Source organism: Panicum virgatum, chromosome 6N (genome assembly GCF_016808335.1).
Source record: "Panicum virgatum strain AP13 chromosome 6N, P.virgatum_v5, whole genome shotgun sequence".
NCBI classification, from domain to species: domain Eukaryota; kingdom Viridiplantae; phylum Streptophyta; class Magnoliopsida; order Poales; family Poaceae; genus Panicum; species Panicum virgatum.
Window position 1 is genome coordinate 42,312,297 of NC_053150.1, and position 27,322 is coordinate 42,339,618.

The 27,322-nt window shown below is 45.9% G+C and overlaps 2 protein-coding genes across 6 annotated transcripts; both read left to right on the top strand.

Moving 5' to 3' along the window:
- The first annotated feature begins 8,181 nt into the window (after nucleotides 1–8,181).
- Nucleotides 8,182–11,631, top strand: LOC120678680 (protein trichome birefringence-like 14). Of its 5 annotated transcripts, none has more exons than XM_039959966.1 (7): nucleotides 8,206–8,450; nucleotides 8,554–8,662; nucleotides 8,745–8,975; nucleotides 9,567–9,814; nucleotides 9,902–10,084; nucleotides 10,261–10,456; nucleotides 10,555–11,631. In XM_039959966.1, the coding sequence occupies exons 4-7, from the start codon at nucleotides 9,637–9,639 to the stop codon at nucleotides 11,381–11,383; spliced, it is 1,386 nt and encodes a 461-aa protein (XP_039815900.1). In that variant the 5' UTR covers nucleotides 8,206–8,450; nucleotides 8,554–8,662; nucleotides 8,745–8,975; nucleotides 9,567–9,636; the 3' UTR covers nucleotides 11,384–11,631. The 5 variants fall into 5 exon arrangements, with proteins under 5 accessions (XP_039815898.1, XP_039815902.1, XP_039815900.1 ...); XM_039959967.1 differs by having other exon boundaries at nucleotides 8,206–8,445; XM_039959964.1 differs by lacking the exon at nucleotides 8,745–8,975 and having other exon boundaries at nucleotides 8,182–8,450.
- A 6,307-nt stretch (nucleotides 11,632–17,938) lies between these two features.
- Nucleotides 17,939–21,756, top strand: LOC120678515 (probable GTP diphosphokinase RSH2, chloroplastic). Its single transcript, XM_039959747.1, has 6 exons — nucleotides 17,939–18,962; nucleotides 19,058–19,243; nucleotides 20,020–20,480; nucleotides 20,580–20,738; nucleotides 20,810–21,161; nucleotides 21,267–21,756. Exons 1-6 carry the CDS (start codon nucleotides 18,264–18,266, stop codon nucleotides 21,549–21,551), a joined length of 2,142 nt encoding a protein of 713 aa, XP_039815681.1. The 5' UTR covers nucleotides 17,939–18,263; the 3' UTR covers nucleotides 21,552–21,756.
- The last annotated feature ends 5,566 nt before the right edge of the window (nucleotides 21,757–27,322 follow it).

Below are 27,322 nucleotides of genomic sequence, written 5' to 3' on the forward strand. Positions count from 1 at the left end.
ACGTTAGTTGAGGCAAGCTTTAGACTTCTTCCCGTAATGTCATATTCCCACACCTTTGCTTTTCTGAACTTTGGAGTTTGAAGTTTGTTGAGACTGCAACCTGCAGAAGCAGATCAGAAGTTCAGAACCCATGCTTGGATCATTTCCAGAGGCACACGTAACAGCAGGGGTCAATCTCTCGGTACATGCATGGTAAAAGTGACTCATACACAGAAACACTAGCAATTTTGTCCCACATAACAAACGCTAGTAGGTAGTACTTATCATGGTTTAGCTGCTAGTACTCTCCTGATGAAGTACAAGAAACTCATATTTCCTTATCAATAGCTATCTGAACAGGAGCGAGAGTACGTAGTACAATAATTTCGTTATGGCAGGAAGCCGAGAAGCGATGCTAGTCACAATTCCTTCCATTATCTGACAGCCAGCGTCATTATCGGCGCACATCACATCAGGTTGCAAAAATACTTTGCGATCTCGATCATGAAAGTCAGAAAGTTACTTAAGAAGAAAAATACCGGTCCATGAAAATAAAAGGGCTTCAAATTAATGGTTAGAAGATGGTTCCAAATTCCGTGGCTGCTAAGCAAATTCATCGTCCTGAAAGGGAGTGGTAATACGACTAAGGACTGAAACTGAAACAGCTACGGTTGTTGGGAGAACCCAAGATAATACGCTAGGAGTTGTCTACAAGCTTGGCCAGCTCAGGCCACAGACATGAGACATATGGCTCTTATAAGAGGGCAAAACCCTGCAAATATTTAACAAAATTGTACTTTCCAAGAGGAAATTAGGAAAACATTTGATGGTGAAGCTGGAGACAAACCAGGATACGTCAGCAACAGTATAGTACGACGACAGATGTTCCCCATTTTTGCAGAGGATGTATAAATCCTCGGTTAGTATAGCACACATACTGATAGCTACATTTATTTTCAGTGTATATATTTGAGTAAAATGCACTGTGGCTACATGAACTTGTAGTGCTGTGTCAAATAGCTCCATAAACTTAGAAACCGGACATCTAGCCCCTCGAACTTGCGAACCCGTTCACCCCAGGTCCAGTCCGGTTTTGCATGGCTTGCATGTCACTGTGCACCCGCGAGTTGCTACAGTAAACCCGGATTTGCTACAGTTACCGAGGTTTTGTTTTTCCTTTTCTAATTTATTTCGGCTGAATCTTTGAAAAATCATAACTCTTCGATACAACAACGGATGAAGATGATTTTTATATGAAAATTGTAGCCCTCGACGAGATCTACAACTTTCTAGTTTTGAGTTTTTTCATTTGATGAAGTTAAGTTGCCCAAAAAAATTATACAAAAGTACAGCACCATAATAATCACGTACTTCTGCTTGTCGCACTAGAAAATTAATATATTTTTCTGTTTGTTGTCAAATGAAGACACTTGTATACTAAAATTTTAGTACTCTAAAAGATCTAGATTCTTAGAGTTTTAAGTTTTTATATTTGAAGTTGTTAAAATGTCGATAAAACAGTATAAAGCAGCATATTAAGTACGCAAAAGACGTTGAGGCTTTATACTATTTTATCAACATCTTAACAACTTTAAATGTAAAAACTCAAAACTACAAGAATCTAGATCGTTAAAAGTGTTAAAATTTTGGTAAACAAAGTGTCTTCATTTGACAACAAATAGAAAAATATATTAATTTTCTAGTGCGACAAGCAGAAGTACGTGATTATTATGGTGCTGTACTTTTGTATAATTTTTTTGAGCAACTTAAATTTATTAAATGAAAAAACTCAAAACTAGAAAGTTGTAGATCTCGTCGAGGGCTACAATTTTGATATAAAAATCATCTTCATCCGATGTTGTATCGAAGAGTTATGATTTTTCAAAGATTCAACCGAAATAAATTAGAAAAGAAAAAACAAAACCGCGGTAACTGTAGCAAATCCGGGTTTACTGTAGCAAATCGCGGGCGCACAGTGCCATGCAAGCCATGCAAAACCGGACTGGACCTGGGGTGAACGGGTTCGCAAGTTCGAGGGGCTAGATGTCCGGTTTCTAAGTTTATGGACCTATTTGACACAGCACTACAAATTCATGTACCGACAGTGCATTTTACTCTATATATTTGATGATTTGAATAATCACGTAGAGATATGTTGCGTGTTGCCTCCAGATTATACTCCTATACACTGTGCTTAAATAAATTAGAAGTTGAGAGGCAGGGAATCACACGCATGATGCTTTTTATTTTTCTTTTGGAAGGAATACGCACCACTGCTTTCATAAGTCTTGCCTTATCAAGCAAAGGAACAAGAGTCGAGAGCTGAGGCGATCAAAGTCCAAAATCTCCAAATTGTTCTGTATTTCCTCCCTAGGTTTCTTAACTATGTCATCGCTGACATGTTGGCCAACTCTTCCTTGTCTCTCAAGTCTCCGGCAAGGTTACTTGGCAAACTTACTCGTCAATGACGTCGCGAGTTGACAAGAAGAAGATTTCGTTAGAATTTTGTTACAATCACATGGGAGTACGGATGATTAATACGGTGACATAATCGCTCGTGAACTTATAAAGTCAAAAACTCTGCTCCTTTTGAAAATTATGAGACCCTGATGCAATTGCCATGTGTACCAACACCATGCTTTCGCGAGGGATGAGATACAAACGCCGTCCTTGCATTGCTCAAGACACAAATCTGAAAATCAACAAATATAACACAGTGACAATGCAAAAAAAAATCAGCATTTTTTTCCAACACAAAAGGAGACTAGACATTTCCCCATCCAAATGCAGGTATGCGTGGCGTGGGTGATCTCATCGGTTTCGTCATGTGAACAGTAAATAAAACTAGAATGAGACATTTGGAGCCCTGAAGGAAAGCTTTGTCCGTTCCAATGCTTTTGTTATTTTTTTTAGATAATAATGGAATGAATAGTCATATCCCGGCCTCTATATCGCAAGAGAATCTAGCTCTTATTACAAAAGTAAACACCACCAGATCCAAAAGAGAAAGGGAAACAGTTCTAAAAACAAAGCCTATGTTTTTGTGATCTGAACATTATAGTGATTTGGTCACCAACTACATTCAGGCCCTAATAAATCGGGCGCCTAGACCAAGCAGCAGCACGAAGCAAAAGTAAGACCAAATCAGCCAAAGAGAATCGTTGCATTCTTAGTTTAATCGCCCTTGCGCTGCTTGCTTTTGCAGGGGCCGGCCGCGGTTTCCTTGGAGCTGTTGAAAACCTGCCGAGAGAGGTCGAAAACATCAACCTGTTGCTTGTTTATCTGGGTTCCAATGTTTTTGTGATCTGAACTGCACTTCAATAGTGATTTGGTCACCAACTATATCCACGCCCTAAAAAATTGGGCGCCTAGACCAAGCAGCAGCACGAAGCAAAAGTCGACGTATCAAATTACAAGTTTTAAACTACCAGCTTGCAAGAACAGTAAGACCAGATCGCCCAAAGGGAATCCTTCTGTTCTTAGTTTAATCGCCCTTACGCTGCTTGCTTTTGCAGAGGCCGGCCGCGGTTTCTTTAGAGTTTAGAGAATACGCGGCCGTGGTTTTCCCGTGTGGAGTGAAGGGACGACGCACGCTGTTGAAAACATGCGGATAGAGGTTGAAAACATCAATCAACCTGTTGCTTGTTTATCTGTGATCCGGTTTGAAGCTGGAGGTAAGTCAGCTAGCTAAGCAAACAACGTCTCTTGCTTGTTAACGGAACACAAAAGAAATTGTATCTCTTTCAAAAAAAAACAAGAAAATGTAAGCGTCAGGCAAACCTCATGTCTTCATATTCGCCTGATTTGTTGCTACTAGCTTTTTTTTTTTTGATAAAGGGTTCATACTTCACCCGCCTTTTATAGAAAGCATATAAGGTTCGGTACATTGCTACTAGCTACTAACCGAACAATTTGCAATCGGCTCCTCTTCATACAGAGTGCAGTAGGAGAGCATCTTCTGCAGTCTGCACTCATGAGAGCAAGTATTGTAAAGGATTGAGAGCTGGCCGAGATCCTATGTGAAAAAAAGGAAAGTATGAGAGAGAAGAGAGCAGGCGACTAGTGAAACGCCCGCTCAAGCGGGCGGGGAAGCTGTGCCGCACATGCTATTGGCTGATGGTCTCTGCTCTACATTAAATAAGTGTGGGTCCACCACTAGAATATCTCCTTGCAGCGGTCATGGGTGTGTGCCATTAGCCTTGCTATGCCTATGAGGGAATGAACAGGGCAGCATCCGCGCTCACAGTCTGGCAGACAGGATCATCCGCTGTCACTGTCTGAACTCTGAACACTGATCCAATCCCATGCGCATTCTGCAGAGTGTGTTGCTTGTTTATCTGTGTTCCGGTGTGAAGCTGGAGGCAGAAGAAGTCAGCTAGCTAAGCAAACAACGTCTACTGCATGCCTACATTTTGTTATGTTCAGATAACAACTCAGAAAGGCACAGTTTTGTTAACTGAACCCAAAAGGAAATGCGAGAGTCAGGCAAACCTCATGTCTTCACATTTGCCTGAATTCCAAAAGATTTGCTCCCCTTTCCAGCAGAGCCCGGTAGGAGAGGACCCGCATCTGCATTCTGCACACTCGTTAAAGCAAGAACGGAGCAGCAGCATCCGATCGGCACTCACACTCTGGCAGACAGGATCACAGGATCATCCGCTGTCTCTGTCTGAACCCGGATCCCATGCGCACGGGGACAAGGTGGCGAGTAGCAGCATCGCAGCAACTACCGCACGTGCCCATAACCTGGCAGCGGCATCGTTGCAGCGAGCGGTTGGACGGAAGATCCATGGCAGCTGCCTGCAACGATCTGCACGTACGCACCGCTGCCGGATCCATGGAAGTTTGCCGGAAGATCCATGGCAAACTGGCAAGTGGCAACGGGTGATGTTCCCGGACAGCAGTGTGTTGTACAGGGGGGAGACTGGAGAGCTCACTTAGATGGTTGTATCGGGAAACGAAGACATGCCAACGATGCAATCTGAGGATTGGCAGATTGGGGAACAGGGAGTATATAGGGTCGTTGATGGATGTAAACTGTCTGAAAGCCGCAGTTCATGTAAAAAGCAGCCGGCAGATTGCAACAATCTACGAGTTGGTTAGGTGCTGATTATTGAAGTATAACATAACAATATGACCTGACCTGTGGATTGTTACAGTCCAAGAGGAGAAGCTGTTTATTCTTTATTTATGTAATTATAAAAAAGCATACAGTCACTTGGAAACTAGAACTTAACCCTTTTAGTAGTTCACTGCATAGAGGAAGGGGGGAAACATTTTTTTGGTGTATTAGTTTTGAGCGGCAGCTGAGAAAAGCCACATTCTCTATTTGTATGAACCTTTGCTTCTCCTCCTTATATGATTTGGCAGTGCTCCTGCCAGTTTTTCAAAAAAAAAAAGAAAAGCCACATTCTCTATTTGTCAATTGTCTATCTTGAACAGAGCTCGGCTGTTCATTGCCATATTTAGAATGCAAGTATGCAACTGTTTATGGAGCCATGCCGCCATGCTTGCAAAGTTGATGCACATACATGGGCAGAGAAAATTGGGATTCTGCCCTTATGAGGAGTGGGCTTCGCCAGAATGTCATCCCGCAATTGAGCTTCGCCCATTTGCCCTCCTACATCGTGCCAACACGCTGAGGATGCTATTAAAATTTTTTCTACCACTATTGCCCCTCTTTTATCCATTTTGACTGCTTAAGGTCTGAACGGAGGCCTTCTTCTCCGTTCTTCTCCGTTACTCCGAACGGATCGGGAGGAGGAAGGGGCGCTGCACAACGCCGCCCCCAGCTCAGCTCCACGCTGCCGATGGGCGGAGCAGGCGCGCAGTGCAGTGTAGCGTCGGGGCGGCCGGAGCGGGAGCGCAGTGCAGTGCAGCGCGAGAGCGCGTGGTTGAGGGCGGGGAGCAGAATGGGGGCGAGTCGGGCGGGGGGCGAGCGCCGAGCACTGGGCCGGCGGTGCGCAGCACCGAGCAGGCAGGGGCGTCGAGCTGGGCTGGGGCGGGTGCTCACCGGCGGCGTGGACCTTCCCTTGGGTGGGGCGTCCCTCGGGGGTGACGCTGTGCAGCGTCCCTCCCTCCCGATCCCGATCCGTTCGGGAGAATGGAAAAAAACGGAGGAGAAGAACTCCGTTATATCCTTCTGCAGTCAAAAGAGATAAGGAGGGGCAACAGTGGAAGAAAAATTTATAATGGCATCCTCAGTGTGTTGGCACAATATAGGAGGGCAAACGAGCGAAGCTCAATTGCAAGATGGCATTTTGACGAAGCCCACTCCTCATAAGGGCAGAATCCCAATTTTCTCACATGCGCCCAAGCCAATTTGGGCCCAAAGTTTGGCCTACGTACATACACTTTTAAAAACGAGCGATAGGTGGGCCTGCCGTCCAAAGGTCTGCTCCGTTTCTCAGTGGGCCACGTCTACGCCCAATTAACAATTTGTCATTTCCCATAAGAAAATGGAGTGCATTGCAGGTTCAAAACTCCGTCCGCAAGGCGAACATAATGGGCTTGCAAGTAGTGGTAGTAGTTTTGAGCGGCACTGTAAGAAAAGTCAGATTCACATAAGTCGTCTTACTAGAACGGGGTTCGAGTAGCGTCAATTCCCTCTGCTATTTTGGAAATTATCATGTCCCTTCTATGCCATCATATGTAATTTTCCATTCCCTGCATACCATTACCATCAAAATATACTAAGGGTATAGGGAAAAGATAATAATACCCTCCTCCCAAACAGCCCTCACCCATACCCTTTAACAGATTTATTAGTGTATTTTGACGGCAATGACATGTAGGGGGTGGAAACTTATAAATGATGGTATAGAAAGAATATGGTAATTTCCAATTACACATAGAAGATGGACTGTATTTTTCAATTCAATGATATGGAGGGAATTGACTCGTTGAAGTACTCATCCCAACATTGGAAATGACACATTTTTTGTTGAAGTGAATCGCATTCATATATTGTAGTGCAACTGCAAACCGTTTATTGATAACGGCTCAGCGCGAAGTCGATGAACATATTCGGACCCAAGTTTGTATTCCTTAAAAATGGATGGGCTGGTCCGTTTTTAGTGGGCCACGTCCACGCCCAAAAATAAGAAAAAGTCTTTTTTTTACCTTCCTGAATTATGAGATGAGTCTGCGTTTCCTCCTAGAACACAAAATCATCCATTTGGACTCCACCGGACATATCCCCATAAGTGGTTTTCCTCCTTTTCTTTTATATTTATTTTGGTTGAATCTGAAAAATCATAGTAAATTGTATAAATCTGATAAAATGGAAAATCAATTTTTCTTGGACTCCATATGACTAGACCTATGCAATGAATATATAATATGGTATACTTTAGCACAAATTTTTTTCTGTAACTTTAGATATATACTTATTTGTAATTAATTCATAGCTAAAGTTTATGTGGTTCAATTATGGTGAAAATTTTATGGTGGGCTAATTATTATATTCTTGAGCTGTAATAAAAATTTCATACTCATTGGATCATGCATGCTTGAGTTATAGACTTATCTAGATTTATCAATATATTTATCTTGGTTTACCAACCTAGACAAAACCTAGATAAATCTATAACTCAGGTGTGCCATGCCTGAACCAATGAGAATAAAATTTTTATTGTAGATCAAGGATGTAATGATTAGCCTATTATAATAATTTCATCATAATTGTGCCATGAAAATTGGGTCAAAAACAATTTAACGGGGCCGGCCCTGCTCCTAGGGCCTCGAAGTGTAACGGGCCGTGTCGCTGCTCAACAACTCATCAACACGACTTCGGCGCGTGGATGGGTGGATGGATCCATCATTCATCCACCCGAATGGCGGAATGTATGCTTCCTGTGCAAGATTTTTTTTTTTGAAAACACCCAGAAACAATGAGGAGTCATGTAAGATTTTGAACGCCCATGCTGACCAGACTCAATACAAATGATGCTGCCCGAGTAGTCTCGAAACATGCCATACTTACTAACACACGTACACCTCCATACACAGGCACACTCACACACAGATCTCAAACACCCGGTGCGACACCAGCGTTGGGATCACGGAGATCGAACGCAGGCGGGCAGCCTCGCAACCGCGAGCGCTACCACTGAGCCACAGCGTCATTCGCAAGATTCTTGCCACCACGCCCGCCGTGCTCCTCCGTCATAAATGAACTCGGTTAACCCTCCACAGTAAAACAGCGTTGCAGTTGCTGCGCTCTGCTGGCCTGGCTGAGAACAGCGGCACGCCACACACCCGCGGACCCGCCCCACCTCCGGTAATTAATTGTTCGCCGTTACCCTCGTCGGACAACCGTCGCCCTCCCTCCCCCCGAGCCGAGCGAGCGGCCGCCGGGCCCGGGAACAGAGCCGCTCCATGGAGTAGTCTAGCGGGGAGAGGAGGGAGACCCCGGCCTGAGGTACGCTCGATCCAGCGTGGGGAGGCGAGAGACCCCGGTCTGAGGTACGGTGAGTACGGAGCGTCTCCCCTACCCCCTGACCCTCCTCAACTCTTTCTTTATTGGCAGCCTGATGCTTTTTTTTTTTCATTTCTCTTGATCTCATCGAACAGCCAGGCGGCGGGCGGCGGCGGGCGCTCCGTCTCCTCGCGACGAATCCGCGGCGGTGGAGGCTCGGTTTGGCGACGAGCGGCCGCGACAGAGGCCCCGATTCGGCGGCCGGTGAGTTCCCCCCTCTCCCGCGCCCCCCGCTCCTTGCGCTCAGGTAGTTTCCTGCGCGGTTATTCTCGCCCTCGTTTTCCAGGGATGCGTGTGGTTCCAATACCCGTGAGGTTGGGATCTGGCGGCCGGATATGGAAGCGAAATTCTCGCTCTGTTACTTCCCTTTCCCGTTGGATTCGGTTTGGGCGCGATCCCCTGCAGCGGCAGATTGTATGAGCTCGTTTGAGATTTTCGACGAACGGGGTTTCTTCACCGGATGCAAGGATTCAAACGGCAGCTACTGGGATCTGAATTAGGATTTGCACTGCCCGAGGTTAAGATGGAAAGGGCTGCTTACTTAGTTGATGATTTTCTGCATTGATGCTGCAGTTATAACTTGCCTAGATTTTGTGCTTCTAGAGATCTTGTAGCATTAGTAGCGTGTTTAATTGCATGATTTGATCTGCACTCGCAACCTCAGTCTGTGGGTTATCTTGATTCATTGGACCAAACTGTTAATCTCTTTGTTCGGGAATGGTACCAGTGCTTTCGGTTCAACTTTTTAGGATATTGGAGAAGCATCAAAGCTTTTGCATCCCAAATTGAAAGTGAACTAGATGGCTTCCAAAGCGCTTTGGGAGCGAGCATATGGTGGGAAGGGTCACTAATTGATAAAGGTCTCACAAAATGGCCTTTTCCCCATAAAGTTTGTGGTGCAACATGATTTTTACCCGTCATTTGGCAGGTGCAAGGCAGGCTTTATCCTGATTATTGTTGGCAGCCAAAAATTCAGTAAATTGCCAAACGGAAATTCCCGTCATTGATTTTTTTTCTTGCATAACTGGCAGCTTTACACTTCTTTTGCAAAATGTTACATGTTAATATGTTGTGGAATATGCCTATAACATTACCTTTTCTGAAACAGGTTTACTTCCAACATTTTTCTTACTTTTTATGGATGGTTACACACATCAACCTTGAAGAGAAGACTATTTATGTTACAGAACATCAATAAAGGGATGAGGCTTGGAAGTATTAATGGTTTGCGGTTCAAGCAGCTCAAGCTTGTCATTCTTGCATTTTTTATTTTGTTTCTTCTTTGGAAATGGGAGAAAGGCACATACTATGATTCTGGAATCCTTCAACCAGATCCATTGGTTTTGACTAATCCAGGTCATCTTAAGCACACAGTAACATTTTCTCTTAAATTTCTCTGTATCAAATCAATTTCTATTCTCATTTTCTTTTAAATTTCTGCAGCTAACTCAAAGTTTGTAGATCAGCATACATCTTCAGAAGAAGACTTTCCAAATGCGGACCCATTGCCTCAATCAGTAGTTAAAGTAGAAAAGCAAGTTACTGGTGCACCACGACCATTGACTATGGTAGGCTATTCTGTTGACGTTGCAGATGAAAAGGAATTGCCGCCTCCTGAGAAGAAAGGTATTTACTTAACCTGTGGTACTGCTAGATAAACAATGAATTTATTTCATCTAGGATATTCCTCATCTTATCTACTGTTCACTCTACATGTATATTAGTTGGCATGTAACTACAGGAATGTATATTAGTTGGCATGTAACTACAGGAATCTGATGTTTGCTTCATCTATCCTACAGAATGTAACTACAGGAATGGAAAGTGGGTTTCTGACAATCGTAAACCACTATACTCGGGGTTTGGCTGTAAACAGTGGCTTTCTGAGAGTTGGTCCTGCAGATTAACCCAGCGCACAGATTTTGCATATGAAAAATTTAGGTGGCAGCCAGAAGCCTGTGAGATGCCAGAGTTTGAGGCCTCTCAGTTCTTGAGGAGGTACATGATCATTGCCAGTCTAAGATGAATTTGGAGATGGCATATACTGCACTCTTTGGCTGTGAATATAGGAAAATACTAACTTGGACATATTTCAGGATGCAGGATAAAACCATTGCTTATGTGGGTGATTCTTTAGGGAGGCAGATGTTTCAATCAATGATGTGTATGGTTACTGGGGGAAAGCAGAGGCCTGATGTGGAAGATGTTGGAGCGGAATATGGCTTTGTGTTAGCACTTGGTGCAAAAAGACCAGACGGTTGGGCCTATCGGTTTCCGAGCACCAATACAACAATTTTATACCATTGGTCATCAACACTTTGTGATTTGGAGCCTCTGAATCCATCAGATCATGCCACCAGTTATGCCATGCACCTTGACCGACCTCCTGCTTTTCTGAAGAACAACCTGCACAGGTTTCATGTTCTGATTCTTAACACTGGACACCACTGGAATCGAGGGAAGCTAAGGGCGAACAAGTGGGAGATGTATCTTGGTGGAGCACCAAACAATAACTGGAACATTGCTGTCATCTGGAAGGCCAAAAATTTCACCATCCATAGTGTCATCAAGTGGTTGGACGCTCAGCTCCCTCACCACCCCCAGCTGAAGGTGTTCTACAGGTCAATATCACCTCGGCACTTCTTTAATGGGGATTGGAACACTGGTGGCCGATGTGATAACACAAATCCTCTGGCCAAAGGAAGCGGCATTCGCTTGAACCATTCTGAAGACACAGATGCTGAGGGTGCGGTGAGGGGAACCAGGATCAGGCTGCTGGATGTCACTGCCCTGTCACGTCTTAGGGACGAGGGGCATATATCACGTTACAGTATCATGGCCACGCCGGGCGTTCAAGATTGCTTGCACTGGTGCCTTCCCGGTGTACCAGATACGTGGAATGAGATCCTTGCAGCGCAGCTATAGCCAGTAGCTGATCGAATGATTAAAGTCAATATATACTGTAATTGCTAGTACTTTGTTAGGTTTTACTGAAGAGTTCTTATGCTGCTGATAGGAAACTCCAAGCGGCAGTAGATCAGCTTTTACCAAGAGCTTGATTTGTTGTAACTATATAGAGGCTCCTTTTCTAGTGTAACTGTGTAAGTAACTGTTGTATTCGCGTCAGTGTATGACTATTGTTGTTCGGAAATTGGACTGGCAGTCGTTACTTAGTCTAGTTAGTACAACTATTTAAGGTGGACGATCATCCAGTCCTCTCGGGAACTCTGATACCGAGGGACCGAAAAGGCGATCAGAGCGGGGTGAATGGGAGCCTATTGAAAATTCTTGCAAACGAAAACTCGGCGTGAGGTCTCAAGTTTGCACCCAAACCTCAAGTCCTAGGTGAAGTGTTGAATAGCTATAGAGGAGCTACACAAACACAACACAGCACTAGAAACAAGCGAGAAGTAACGCGGAAGCGTACGCGAAGAAACAACACAAGAAACAGCACGGTATAATTCACCGGTTGATCCGACGCACAAATTTGAACAGCGTTGGTTCAACCAACGATCAGAGCCGGCAACAGAGAAAAGCGATCACCGGATGATCCGACGTAGAGATTCACCAGGCGTCGGTTCAACCGGCGGTGATTCACCGGATGATCCGACAAAATCAACTCTAATCGTCAGTGCAGTTGTCCAGAGACGCCTCAAAACGTGCTTAACGAGCACCGGTTAAACCGACACTAGCAAAACCAAAGCACCGGTGTAGTTGTCCAGAGGAGTAGCAAATCGAAAAAATTCTGAGCACCGGTTTAACCGACGTCTAGAAAAATCTATACGCCGGTTGAACGAGCGAAACAGCAAATCCAGTAGTAGTACCGGTTGATCCGATGCATGTAGAGTTTGATGCACCGGTGCAACCACAGAAAACCCCAAAAACCCTAACACGTGAAAAACTACACTCACCGGTTGATCCGACGCAAGGGAATATATGCGTCGGTTCAACCGGCGATAACGAAAAATCCTGCCCGAGCAGAACAGAGTTTTTCCAGCCCGCGATCCTTGAAAAACTTGATGATTTGATGATCAAATCAAGTCCAAAGGAGCTCAAATTTTGGGGTGATAAAGATGATGACTTCAAGAACACATCCCAAAAGATCTCAACGAAAGTCCTCACGGATTGAGAGGAATCGAAAGAAATCTGAGCAAAAATGGGGTTTACTCAAGAACGCAGAAACTTAGATTCGTGAGGACTCGTGATTCCGTGGTTTGTAGCACTATGCTAGAAGGATTAGGATCACTCCCAAGGAGTCACGAAGTCATCAAGAAGTAGCCCATCATCTCGTGCTCATGAATTGACATAGGAAAATCAAATTTCAACCAAAAGAGACACAAGATGAACGAAATTGAATCAAAGTCAAAACCCCGGTGGGCACAAGGAGGGAAGGGCCTCCTTTCCCAATAAATCTCAGTACAAAAATTCTCAACAATCCATACCTCTATTTCCTAGAGGGAAGAGGGAGAGAACTGAGAGGAAGAGAAGGGCGCCAGAGAGAGGAGCGCTCTGTTCTTGCGCAAGGGGCCAGGGAAAAAGGAGAGCCAGAGAGGGAGAGGGGGTGAGGGGGTTTTTAACCCCAACAACTCTCAACCCAAAAGACTAAACTACCCCTAGACTCAAATAGACACTAGAAAGCCCGTAGGGGCAAAACCGGAAAAAGATACAAGGACTCATCCGACGGTCGAGATTCTTTCTTCGAGTCGAAGTCTTCTCCGCGATACCACCGTGTGGATGAAGATCCGGTTCGCGGTTTTGGAGGGTCCGCGAAACCCGGGTAGGTGGCCGGTTTTGAGAAAACCGCCAAAACTCCACGCGCGGGAAGATTCCCGCCTCCACGCCGTGGCCCTAGATGTCGTTCCCGCCTCGGCCTTCTGATGGCCCTAGACGCCGCCCGACGCCCGTCACCTCCTCGCCCGCAGCGAGGCCCTAGACGCCGTCAACGCCCGTCGCCTCCGTCAGTCCCGAGACGGATGCCTGTGCCTCCACGACTTGGCGTCTTCAACCGCCGTCCGCCTCCTTGGTTTTGTGGCGCAAAACAAAAAACCCGCCTTCCGTCGCCGCTTGCGCCCTCGATCCAGGAGTGGACGCCACAGCTGCCACCCGGCACGAGCTCCTCGACGGCAACTCTCCGTCGACACTCGACGCCCGTGTACCTGCAACCCAAAGACCAAGCGTACGATCACACCGCACGGTTGACAATTCACTCATCACAAGCAGGATAGAGTACTCAACATTCCTCAAATACAAATTAGAGATAATCATGCACTGCCGATCCATGTGGTTGCTGATCTGTACGTTGAAATTGGTCGTTCATGCTCTGTTTTTTTAATATGGGGCCGTTCATGCTTGTTTTGGTCACTATTAGTACAAATGGTGACATCCGATACGTTCTGAATATCGTTGTAGGCTTGTTGCTGTACTCGATGCTTCGATACAAAATCTGTTGCTCTTGCTCCTGGCCAGGAGCTTTGTTGAAGCATCTCCGGGGGAACATTTTCACGCGCAAAGTACAGTGAATGAGCGGAACTCTTTGTTGTTGCTTTATACGTGAATGAGTGAACTCTTTGTTGGTTGCTTTACGTACGGTAAACAAAGAACCTAGATAGCTTTGCTGATCACTAATTCGTGCAGTCGTGCCGTGCTCCAAAATCGACGCACCGACCATGCGTGCGTCCATGTGCGTTGCCCCTAGGGGGCTTATCAGCTACGCCATTATTCAGGCGACGGCAATTGTCGGATAAACTATTCAGCTCGTCCACATGTTCAGGGCTCGGCGACGATGCCGCTTTGCGTGCCGAAACCTCTGCCGCGACCGCGAGCCCCCTGACGACGCAAGCGAAAGGGTTTGAGTTTGAGAAGCCGCGGCGACGAGAAGGCTCGACGACGGCGACGGCCGGACCCAATCATGCGCGGAGCGCGAGCGGCGGGCGAGCGATTTTCACGTGGTTTCCGGGGTCGGAGCGGGCGCTGTCAGTGTTGTTCGGCTGGCTGATTTGGCGTGAGAGAAAAACACTGCTGGCTGGCTGGCTGATTTGGCGTGAGAGGAAAATATTGGTAGGTTATTGCAGAGACAGACATGGCCAGAATAATATAGGTAGGACCAACGCATCATATGGGCAGGCGCAACTCGTTTAGTTGCTTGTGTAAAGTTGTAAAAATAGAATTTTTGCACATTTAAAGTACTAAATATAGACTAATCATAAAACTGGTATGTAAACTACGAGACGAATCTAATGAGCCTAATTAATTCATCAATAGAGCATGTGTATTATAGCAATTACTGTAGCAATTTAGTGTCTAATCATAATATAATTAGACTCATTAGATTTGTATTGCTATTTACAAACAAACTATGCAATTTATTTTTTGTTTCGTCTAAATTTAATAGATTATATATGTAAGTTTTTTTTTGATGTGATAGATTTGAAATTTTGAATTTCGCAACTAAACAACGGCTGGAACGATTTTAACAGGTACACGCCGCAATTTGCGAGTAGTTGTGAGAGCTCTACTAGGCTGTTTCTAGAAGGGCCGGGAAATCAGCTAGCTTGCCGAGTTGCAGCTGACGTGTCGAGTGATGTTAGGTACCTATGTGGGGCCGTGGGGTACAGCTAGATCCTTGTCAATGATCATATATCTGTGCTTCAGCATTCCCAGCAAAACAGGGTTTTAAATTTCGTCGCCAGATGGCTCCGGTGGCTTGGACGGATCTAGCTATGTCCATGGCTTTGGTTGAAGAATTTTTCCTTCTAGAAACTAGAATGAATCTCAACGCGTGGAACTTTATTAAAAAGTATGTTTATTTTGACTACTGTTCCAGGCCGTATTTTGGGTGACCCTTTGTATATTGAACCATATATTCATTTTTCGTATTTAATGTTTATATATTAGTATATGCATTTTTTGTACTATTTATTACACGTGTACATACGAGAGTACGTTCGTCGCTGTGTTACACGTACGTCCTCGCACGTGTGGCCTGCACGCCCCGGCGCGTACACGTCCGCGGGGGCTACGTGGCGCCGGCTCGCCGGAAGGCGCGCGTGACGAGCGCGGCGTGGCGTGGAGGCCGGCCTGGCCGTGCACGTTTCCTGGCCAACGGTGGTCGCCGGTAATAACCCGACCGTTCTGGCAGGCAACACTCCATCAGGCACCGGCCCATCATCTTCTCGCGCCTGCAGTTCCTGCACTGCCCTTGCTCTTGCTTTCCGAAGAAACTTCATGCCTGATGCCTTGGCGGCAGAAGCCTTGGCGGCGAAGGAGGGGGCTTGAGCTTGTGGCAGAGCTTGGCCTGAACAAGATCCTTCTAGAAGTTGATTGTCAAGCTCTGTCAAATTTTCTGCAGGGGCCGTAGCCGTTTACATCCTCTATTGGGGGTCTGTGCTTCGACATATTAGAGCTAGGCAAGAGTTTTGCTAGTTTCAGTAACAGATGGATTCGTAGAGATGCGAATTCGGTGGCGCACGCTTGTGCGTCTTTAGTCTCGGCCGCCGAACGAGCTTTCTTTTGGATTGATTGTATCCCGAACTGGCTAGTCATGCTAGCAGCTTCGATTGTACTCTTGCTGGAAATTAATGAAAGCTCTGTTCTCAAAAAAAAAAGAAACTTCATGGCGGCACGCTTTTACCTTCTTACTCCTACTAAACAAGAAACTACTACTACTAAACAAGAAATTACTATAGTGTGCCGCCATGACTACTGTTTAAGAATGCGGCAGTTTTGCAGGAGGGCTTAGGTCAATGTAGATTTATTTATTGAACAGTGCACTAGGAATACGTACGGATGATTAATCCTTGATCTTGAATAAAGTATAACTTAACTCGCAATCTGTCATGGTTGTAGTTCTTAATGCAAGTTTCCATTCTCAATAAATCATGTCATATAGATAAATTCGGTAATATAGCATGACATTTATGAGGAAAGATACATTATATTTCGTTACGATGAAATTTGATGTACACAGTTACCGAGACTTCAAAATTTGAATGAATCCTAGTGAGTCATTCATTTAATCATCACGTCCATTTCTGCATGACCACGACTATTGTGCTAGTAATTAATTAGTTATTATTGTTAGTGGTTACACAATTCATATGGCTTATTTGATATCAACGTCATGCTACAATTTTATTACTTTTTAACTAATATATAATCGTGAAATAAGAAGTTGTTTCATTCATTAAACTAAATCCTTCTCACCATTGATATGGTTCACCACTCGTTTTCTGCCACACGATGGTAACAATGCCTACGCCTCTAAGGAAGTTGCCTTTGAGGGCTATCCCTCTAGATCCGTTATTAGAGAATTCGTTATTTTTTATATCATATCAATATTATAGGATTAATGTATAAGAACAAAGATAGGTCCGTATTTTGTAATCGATGAGATTATAATCACATGCCTATACCTTTTAAGAAGTTTTTTAGTCATCTGAATTTTTTCCTATCTCCTAGCCTTGCCGACATCCAACCGCATTACTAGTCACCATTACTATTCTCAACATCAGAAGCCACCTCAACTAGTGGACTCTAATAGTAGCTTATTGCATAGTTATTACTAAATAATGTGTTATAACGGTACTGGCTTTTTTTTTAACTTTTGCTTTAAGATGTGGAAAGGTTGGAGCTTCTAATTTCTTGCAGGATCGGAGGTCCTAGCTGAAGCTAGTAAAAAATTGCCTAGTATTAGGTTATGTTAAGATCCACTAGAAACTATGAAAAGGCAACATTCTTAAGCTCTAATGTGTCCAAACAAACAATGTTATGCAACATAGATTGAACAATATAAGTTCTATTGATGCGCTCGTGGATTGTTACATATTGTACACTATTCCGTCACATTATTATTGTAATCTAACCGTCTATCCAAATCCGAGATACTTACAACTTGGTAGTCTCCAACAACCTATAATCACTGCGTTCGGCAGGCCGGAGCTGGAGGCTGGAGCTGGAATGGTGTGAGAGAAAAACACTGTTATCTGACTGGAGCTGGAGGCTGGAGCTGGAATGATGTGAGAAAGAAATACTGTAGGGCTGGAGCACCAGCCGAACACAATGAATCTAGCGGTAGTCTTTTCACAATCTTAGTGGATTTCTTATACGATTACATAGTGCCATTGCCCCCCTAGTGTCACTCGGTCTCGGCGAGTTGAGTCTTGTCAGCCCGCGTGGACTACGAGTAAGCTGTGGATTAGATTGCCGTGTCGCGCCGGAACGAGGGAGCAGATCTTATCCGGAAATAGCCTAAGCGGATGAGGTAAAATAAGCTGAATTCCGGCTGGCTGCCTGCCTGTCACGGGGGGCATTTTCGCCATCCCACCCGCGCGCGGCTATTGTTGGCGTGGAGGCCCCCCGCCCCATATTCTTGTTCTCCTCGCGCACCCCAAATCCACACCTCACAAACCACGCAGCGGAGGCGACCCACAAAAAACACGCGCGGCAGGAGGGAGGAGGAGGAGCACCGCCCCGCCCCCCCCCCCCCCCCCCCCCCGCTTCCCGTGTCCGCGTCGCGTTCGTCCCCCTCGTCCTCTTAATCCCGCGGTTTCGCCAGGGCAATCCCGCCAGCGCCGCGCTCCGACGCCGGATTCGTGCTCCGGAGGTCCGATTGCCCCCCGCGCTCCGGAGCTCGAGTTGCTTGATTCGGTTCGTGCCCCCGCTTAGCTGCGAGCTGGTGGGATTGAATCGAGGCCCCCGGGGTCGGAGTTGGAGCCGGGGATTGAGTGCTTGCCTGCTCGGGGTTGCTGGTTGGAGGCGGGGGGGCTGGGTTGTGGGTGGTTGAGGGCCTGCTCGGCTTCCGGCGACCATGTCCGTGCCGGCGATAGCCGCGTACGCCAGCCCGCCGGGCGCCGTAGTCCACGCGCCGCCGGAGCACGACGCGGGCTCGCGCGGCCCCGCGCCGTGCGCGGCCGCGGCGCCCCCGTCGGCGGCGGGCTCGCACCGCCACGCGGGGGGCCTGTCCTGCCTCTTCTCCTCCCCGTCCGCCGCGCCGCGCGCCACGGCGCACGAGGAGCTCGGCGCGCTCTGGCACGACAGATCCGACGAGCCGGCGCTCGCCCCGGGCGCCGGCTTCGGCGGCGGGGGCTACTCGTACCCCCAGTCGTCGCCGGCGGCGTCGCCGTTCAAGCTGCGGGACAACCTCCACCGCAGCCCGGCGTCGCTGTTCCACAGCCCGGCCTCCTCGCCGGCGTCCAGGAGCCCGTCCGTCTCGTGGCTCGCAGGCCGCGAGCGCGACCGGCTCTTCTCCAGCTTCGTGCGCAACGCGCTGGGCTCCTGCATCGACTACGCGCCCGTCACCAGCCTGCCGCTGGGCGTCCCCGCGGCCACTGGTGTCGACGCCGCCGAGCTGGCCTTCGAGCTTGACGAGAACCTCCCCGAGGCGGAGCCGCCCTGCGAACCGTATGCTCATGAACTCCTCGTCGGCGCCCAAGCTCGCCACCGCATCTTCTGCGATGAGCTTGTCGTCAAGGCCTTCTTCGAGGCCGAGAGGGCACACCGTGGTCAGGTAAATTTTGGATCCTCAAGAAGATGCAGTAAGCTGGATTGGCATTTTTGTGCTGCTGTTAAACCTTGTGGCTTTTGCTTTGCTTATGTGATCAGAAGCGGGCTAGTGGTGATCCATACTTGCAGCATTGTGTGGAAACTGCAGTGCATCTGGCCAAAATTGGCGCAAACGCAACCGTAGTGTCTGCTGGCCTTCTCCATGACACAATTGATGACTCGTTCATGGACTATGATGATATCTTCCGGATGTTCGGTGCTGGTGTAGCCGATCTTGTTGAAGGGGTATGGACTTTTTGTTTACTTTATCATTATTTTAGGTGGGAGGATAACTTCCCCTGTATTAGTGTATTTTACTGAACGTTTTGGCTAGATCTGCTTCTAGTTATTCAAGTTATCTAGATTAGCCTGTTTAACTTTAGACGTCAATGAGTCATGGACTCCTTTTGCTTATATGGATAGCTTTACTACTAAGTAAACAATGTCCTCAAATGATGCCAAGTCTAATTTCTTGACCTTGGAAGCTTCTATCCTGACTGAGCTACTTTTGTATATAAGCTATAGGCCATAGCAATCAACTTGTGATGAAATTTCTTAGTGAAATAGTCCCAACTATTCCATTCTTAAACCTCTGTCTCTATTTTGATAATATTACAAATTAGACATACTTTCTCAATTCCCTATCAAGAATTGAGGCAAGAAACTGGCCTGTTTCATGTATTCAATGTTTTCGGTGGCATGGCCCCCAAAGTCCGTCAGCATCGTTGATCATTCAACCACAAATCAAAAGCTCCGACCACCAATATCTACAAGAAGCCACAAGTGAGGAGTTGCTTGTTTGCTGATTCCTATTTGGCAGAAATTTGGTTATGTTATATACTAATATATGTTAATCACATATTCCTTGTCACACAATTTTGTAAATGTCTACACATAAATCTATTGTTTCTTTTTCTTTACACAAATACATTGTACCATCTTTTTTCCAATTTTGATTACATTCAGTTAATAAAAAAACTGTGTTGCTATTGCTGCTCATGAATTAATATTTATTTATTCAGGTCTCGAAGTTAAGCCATTTGAGCAAACTTGCTCGGGATAACAATACTGCAAGTAGGACTGTTGAAGCAGATCGCCTGCATACCATGTTTCTTGCTATGGCTGATGCACGAGCTGTTCTGATAAAGCTAGCAGATCGTCTTCACAATATGAAGACGATAGAAGCTTTGCCTATGGTTAAACAGCAAAGGTTTGCTAAAGAGACTATGGAAATATTTGTGCCGTTGGCCAACAGATTAGGAATTGCTAGCTGGAAAGACCAGTTGGAAAATATTTGCTTCAAACACTTGAATCCAGAGGAGCACAAGGAGCTTTCCTCTAAACTTGCGATGTCTTTTGATGAAGCGCTCCTTACGTCTACTCTTGATAAACTGGATAAAGGTCTCAGAGATGAAGGTATTTCATATCACAGTCTTTCTGGGAGGCACAAGAGTCTGTACAGTATATACTCCAAGATGATAAAGTATGTCGCTGTTCTTTTTGTTACACTATCTGCAGTTCAGTAGTTAATACAGCTGGCATTCACAATACCTACCATTAACCATGCTTATGATTTCTGCAGGAAGAACTTAACAATGGATGATGTCCATGACATCCATGGCCTGCGGCTTGTGGTTGAGACAGATCAAGATTGTTATAGAGCACTTGACATTGTCCACAAACTGTGGCCTCGAGTCACTGGAAGATTCAAAGATTATATATCACATCCAAAGCTGAATGGGTACGCAGAACAAAAGTTTGATCAATTTTTGAAAACCTCTACTGGGATATTTGCTAATTTACTGCTTGCAGGTATCGATCATTGCACACTGTCATCATGTGTGAGGGTGTCCATCCATTTGAGATCCAGATCCGAACAAAGGAAATGCATCTGCAGGCAGAATATGGATTTGCTGCACACTGGAGGTACAAAGAAGGTGGTTGCAGGCACTCCTTTGTGCTCCAAATGGTTGAATGGGCAAGGTGGGTGCTCACGTGGCAATGCGAGGCAATGAGCAAAGAGTGGCCCTCAGCTTTAGCCAGCTCTGTTGGGGTTAGGCCACCATGTCCTTTCCCCCTGCATTCAGAGGATTGCCCTTATTCTTACAGCCGGCAGTGTAATCATGAAGGTCCCATATTTGTGATCATGCTTGAACATGATAAGGTAGGTCTTGTTACCTCATTTGAAAATTATACAAATGGTAGAATATTCCTGCAACAGCAGAAGTGATCTCATTTCTGATGTCTGACAACTATATCTGCAACTCAGATGTCTGTCCAAGAGCTCCCGGCAAACTCGACTGTAGTTGATCTAATGGAGCGAGTCGGGGCCAACAGTCCAAGATGGAGCCCTTACAGCTTCCCACTAAAAGAGGAGCTGCGACCGAGGGTTAACCACAAGCCCATAAGTGATCCGAACAGGAAGCTCAGCATGGGTGATGTGGTGGAGCTGACGCCTGCACTCCCACACAAGTCACTAACCGAGTACCGGGAGGAGATCCAGCGGATGTACGAGCGTGGCGGGTTCGCCCTCGCCACCACGCCGAGAAGATGACACCGTCATGCCCACCATGTTAACATGATGTTGTACAATACCCCTGTAAATACAAACTAATTTCTTGCAGCAGAGAAAGCCCAGACGGACAAAACCCCCAACTGAAAATTAGCAAATGGTTCGGGGTATTGGTCCGGGACGCTGCTGTGTGTAACTCTTTACAGGTTGATGGGTGAAATATCCAAATGTGCCTCAGATTCCTCCAGGATCAGGAGAATACTCGGGAGCTTGTGGTGCCCGTTCGTCACAATGTCACTATACATTTTTCTTTCTGCTGGAATGGTGCTGTTTCTGATTTCTGAACTTTCCCGGCAAAGGGTGGCAGATGCATCGATTTGGCTGGCATGTTCGCATCCATGTTGTCCATGCGTGCTCCCTGTGGAGTCGTCGTCTTCCGGCAGGATATTCTGGGTGTGGCTGTTTCTGTTGGACAAATTTGTGCGCACTCAGCATCAGGTGGATGAACCTAGGATTGTTCGTTGTTTCTTGGGATGACAGCCCTCCAGGCTATGGTGTGGACAGAATCACAGGAACCAACCTGGATCACGAAGAGGCAACACGTCACAAGCCAAGGACAACTCTGAACATTTTTCTGCTGAAGAATCGATCCTTTGAGCCACGAGCACGAGCCATCCTGGCAGGGCCCAGCCGTGCCAGATGCCCAGATTCCAGCCGCGCTACCTGCCGAGGAATCAAGATGTTCCAGGTTGGTGCCAGGTTCCATGGCATCCTCCGCCTAACAAGAACAAGTAACCCTTCGCTGGCCGGGGCGCTCCGCCGGAGGCTAGGGCATCGTCTCCGCCGTGGCAGCAGCCGGTTGCCCGGTTCAACCAGCGGCCAGCGCCTGGAGGCGCATGGCATCGCACGGCGCACGGGAACAGCACCCTCAGGTGTCAGGCCAGGCGCCCTCAGGGCATAGGGTTCGACAAGGAGGAGGGAGAGAACGCGGCCGCGCACCGCACGGGGAAGGATGGGAGCAGCAGGCGACGAGGACACGAGGTGGTGCTTTTCCGGGCCGGCTGCCCGCTTTGCTCTGCTGCCCAGTAGCGTGCGAGGCCGGCGGCCCATAGGAAACCCGAACAACGGGCCTGTTCCAATAACTGGGGCCTGGGGCGTTTTTTTTATTTTTGTATTTTTCAAAAAAAATTTTACAGAAATATATTTTTAGTTTCAGGTTTTACAGTTCTATACCCCTACCGCCCGGCAGGTAGGTGGTAGGGATCTATATGTAAATAAAAATAAATTTATTTTGCGCAGAGGTTCTTAGAGGGAGCCTGCCGCCCCCCTGCCGGGCGGCAGGCCCCCTACCGCCCCACCAGTTGGTGGCAGGGGGCCTGCCGCCCGGCAGGGGGGCGGCAGGCTCCCTCCTCAAATATAAAACTCCGCTCCTTCCCTCTGCGCCCTCATTTTCTGCCCACGAGATCCAGAGAGGGGATAGGGAGAGAGGAGGGGTGAGGGAGGTAAAAAAACCGGCGAAGCCCTGCAGGATTTTGGATCCGAACCGCAGGTAACCAATATTTCTCAACTATTATAGACTTGTTTCTAAAATAATTATGAATTAGAATAGATTTAGTTTTTGGATAGTGAAATATAGAATAGTAAACTTAAAATGACAGTACCTTATTATTATTGCAGCATAAGGCAATGACTGCCTCCAATTCTGTTGGATTTTTATGGACCGAAGAAAAATCTAGTATATTTCTTGACATCATGACACATCTTGTAATCAGTAAGAAGTTGGATCCATTAGCGGATGGTACGATAGAGATGGTGTTGTCCAAATTAGTTGAGTTTAAAGATTTGGCATTGTTTCGAGGTATTACAATGCAAGATTTAAATGAACACCTGCTAGAACGTCGGAAGATATACATGAGGGTATGTGAACTAGCGAATCATCCTTATGTTATTGGATTCTTACAAACTAATTGTAAGATATGGATGCGGCCAGAAGTGTATGAAATGCACATTAAGGTAACTCTTATTTAGTTCTAATCACGTCCGTTATTTGTAATCCATATTTACGAAATAGTAAAATTATTGTGTAATTATATGCTAGGATTACCCCGAGGACACGGAGTTGATTAATAAATCGATACCAAATTTCCGTAAATTGGTATGTATCTTTGGTGGACTTATGCCGCAAACTAGACGAAGGAGGTGGATAAGATCTTCGGGTGATAGTACTTGGCCTGCGCAAGAACAGATGCCCGGAGGTTCGTCGAGTCATGATGCAGCACCTCAACCACCAACTTGTGTTAACTGCGATGACGACATGGATGACTTCATGCCCCCGAAACCATGGCCTCCAACACATGATGTTCCTCCCCCTTTACATGAACCTAGAATCAGAAAAGAGACAAAGGGAAAGACAAGAGTTCATCAAGTCATGTTGCACCACCTGCAGCACAAACTTGTGTTAACTGGGATGACGACATGGATGACTTCATGCCCCCCAAACCATGGCCTTCAACACATGATGTTCCTCCCCCTGTACATGAACGTAAATCCAGAAAAGAGAGAAAGGGAAAGGCAAGAGGTTCGTCGAGCCATACTACACCACCTGCAGCACCACCATCTGTCAACTGGGATGACGGCCTAGATGATTTCATGTCATGATCTATAACATATGATGTTCATCGGTTTAAGATGTATTCGCATTTAGTATTGTTAATGTTGTATTATGCTTGTATGTATGTCTCGTACCTAACTTTGCATTCACTGGACATGTACATAATGTCGAGTTTGAATCGTACTTAGTCGTAATGGAGCATCAAAGTATAAACATACCATCTATTGTATGTAATGGAAAATACGAGAGTGATAAGAGACGAACGTTGAAGTGTATAAATAAGCGGTCCACAGCTATCTCATTACAAATAAACATCAGAGATACAAACATCAGATACAAACATCATAATACAACGATAATGAAACACACATCACACATGCCGCTAACTCCTACCGCACCTAACTTGTCCTTCATTAAACCACATAACATATTACATTGAAGGTTTCATTCGTTACAACCAAATTCGAGACAAATACATAATATACTTAGTTTCGTACACACAAATACATTGCAAGCTGTTACGTGCACAACTAGATGCGGCAAATTCTTGTAGGTGGAGCCGATCCATCCATCGGATTCCCGGAAGGTCCAGCCTCGGCAGCAGCAGTGGGTACTGAAAGCTGTGGGCACTTCTTGTAAGTGTGACCGTCCGCTCCACACAAGTTGCAACGTTTTTTCTTCTTTCCAGCCTCGGACTCGTCCATTCCGTTCCGGATCCGACGTGTCTGCCGTCGGCCTATGCCCCGCTTCGTAGCTGCATCAGGGATGAGCATTGGATTGGGATTTTTTTTGAGTGAATGGGCCTAGAATACCGATGCCGTATATCTCATGACACCAAGTCTGTGCTGCGGCTTCTTTTGTGAAATATTGAGAAACATAGGACGCAGCATCTAACCCAGATACAGAACAAGCCGCGATGACATGGGAGCATGGTAAGTGATGCACCTTTGGCTTCTGACATCGGCAGAATACCCTCCCGTCAATGGTTATCAAAACTTCTTGAATTACACTTTGTCTGCGGACACCCTGTCCGGTCCTGTCCCTGCATGATACCTCAAATCTTTGCTCCTTTGTGCCCATCGATATGACTGAGTGAAATCGAGCCTTTTCAATTTTTTTCTCTATGTACTTATTGACCCTTCTGCAAAAATGCACTCCTGATCATTAAGTAAGGGAGCGGCTGATGCGTATCGCTCCCGAAAATACCTTATACATCCATACATGATGAACTCAACAATGCCAACAAGAGGAAATCCACGAACACGACGCATTACCATATTGTAACATTCAGCATGGTTGGTCGTCTCGATCCCATAATGTCTCCCATCTGTGTCATACAGAAGTGACCACTTCTCTTTAGGCGCACCATCAATCCACTGTGAAAATGGCTTAGCATGTCCAACTAATGAATCTGTAGAACGTCTCCTGCTGGATGATGAGCCCTGACTCTTAAGCAATTCAGCGCTCATGTCATCAATTATACCCCACAAAGAATCAAACTTCCTCTGCTGATTCTGAGTGCACAATCGCTTGAACAAATTCATCAGATCCTTATTCTGGAACCGCTCATAAAAGTTAGCAGCCATATGCCTCACACACCACCTATTGACAACATCTGTCCATATAGGAGGTGAAGATTGACTACCTTCTTGGAGCTGCCTTATAGCTGCAAGTAGACCTGCATGCCTATCACTGATAAGGCAAACATTAGGCCTTCCAGTAACAACGTGAATCTTTAGATGTTCAAGAAACCAGTACCAGCTTTCTGTGTTCTCATTCTCAACAAAGGCAAAGGCGATGGGAACTATCTGCTTGTTGCAATCAATTCCGATTACCGTCAATATTGTTCCCTTATATTTCCCAGTCAGGAAAGTGCCGTCAATACACAGAACAGGAAGGCAGTAAATGAATGCCCTCACACATGCTCCAATGCAGAAGAAAGCTCGTAGCAGAATGCTTGGCCCCCCTAACAAGCTCGGTACACTGTATGTATCAAAAGCACTTCCAGGATTTCTGTGCACAATAGCTTCAAGCATACGAGATAGGTTGTCATATGATGCTTCATAAGTGCCAAACATCATCTCAAATACTTTTTGTTTAGCCCGCCAAGCCTTTGCATAGCTGATCACATACTGAAAATTCTGTTCAATGTCCCTAATTATCAATGCAGACTCATAATCCATTTTGTCAAGAATCACCACATACATCTTCTTAGCCACGAAAGTTAATGTGATATTACGATGATGTCCCACAACACCTATCAATCTACAAGTATGTGGTGTAACAATTGAACATTCCCAGTGTATCTTAAACTTTCCCTTGTATGCATGCACTCGCCATGTACAGTCTCTATCTGCACACCTCACCTCGTATTCTTTGCTGCTAGACTTCAGTACTCTGAATTCCTTCCTCAGAGATACAGCCCAGAGCTTCATAGCATCCTTCACATCCTCAATGGTACGATACTTTGCCCCTTGTATGATCTCATTCACTCTGTATTCAAACTCCAGACATCTAATATCTTGTACCACTGGATTACCAAAACCCTCTTTACGCCATTCACCTAACACTGGGAAGCGCTCATCGTCCTCATCGTCCGATGAGTCCCCACATTGCTCTATTATTTGTGCATCCTGATCTTCTTTCTCCATGTCCTCCACAATTCCAGGTATCCGCTCGCCTTCATCTGCTAAACCTTGTGGTTCTGGTTCTGGTTCTGGAGCTTGCATGTTCTCTTCTTCTTTATCCTCTTCCATCACTTCATTGCAGTCAGATGTTGTGTGTGTTGACCCTTCACCTAAATCAGCGGTCTTCTGGTGAATCTGAATTACCATTGCGAGAGGCCACCCACTTTCAAGAGCTGCGTGCATGTAATGTTGCCATTCTTCCGTACTACTTATATGCGTCAACTCCCAGAAATCCCCATTAGCTTCCCAGGAAGTCAAGGTATGAACCGTAAGCCAATGGGTCTTTGGATTCACATTGAACATCTTGTGAAGACATTTCCGTATTGACTCAAAACTCCTCTCTAGGGGTTTATCTAGGCTGCACTGTCTTCTTTCCAATGCTGATAGATTTACTCCATAGGAATCATGAGTAATTCTATAGAAGTCACCGTAATGAACTTGAAATGCCACTTTGCTCGACATATCTGGCCATACAAAGACTTCATTTTAATTAATCTAATATCTACAAATATACT

What these genes read in the sequence shown, in the direction of transcription:
- LOC120678515 (XM_039959747.1), top strand. Translation starts at nt 18,264, where the DNA reads ATGTCCGTGCCGGCGATAGCCGCGTACGCCAGCCCGCCGGGCGCCGTA. An exon ending in TAGCCGATCTTGTTGAAGGG is followed by an intron (nt 19,244 to 20,019) that starts GTATGGACTTTT and finishes TTATTTATTCAG; the next exon opens with GTCTCGAAGTTAAGCCATTT. An exon ending in TCACATCCAAAGCTGAATGG is followed by an intron (nt 20,739 to 20,809) that starts GTACGCAGAACA and finishes TACTGCTTGCAG; the next exon opens with GTATCGATCATTGCACACTG.
- LOC120678680 (XM_039959964.1), top strand. Translation starts at nt 9,637, where the DNA reads ATGTTACAGAACATCAATAAAGGGATGAGGCTTGGAAGTATTAATGGT. An exon ending in GCCGCCTCCTGAGAAGAAAG is followed by an intron (nt 10,085 to 10,260) that starts GTATTTACTTAA and finishes TCTATCCTACAG; the next exon opens with AATGTAACTACAGGAATGGA. An exon ending in GCCTCTCAGTTCTTGAGGAG is followed by an intron (nt 10,457 to 10,554) that starts GTACATGATCAT and finishes GACATATTTCAG; the next exon opens with GATGCAGGATAAAACCATTG.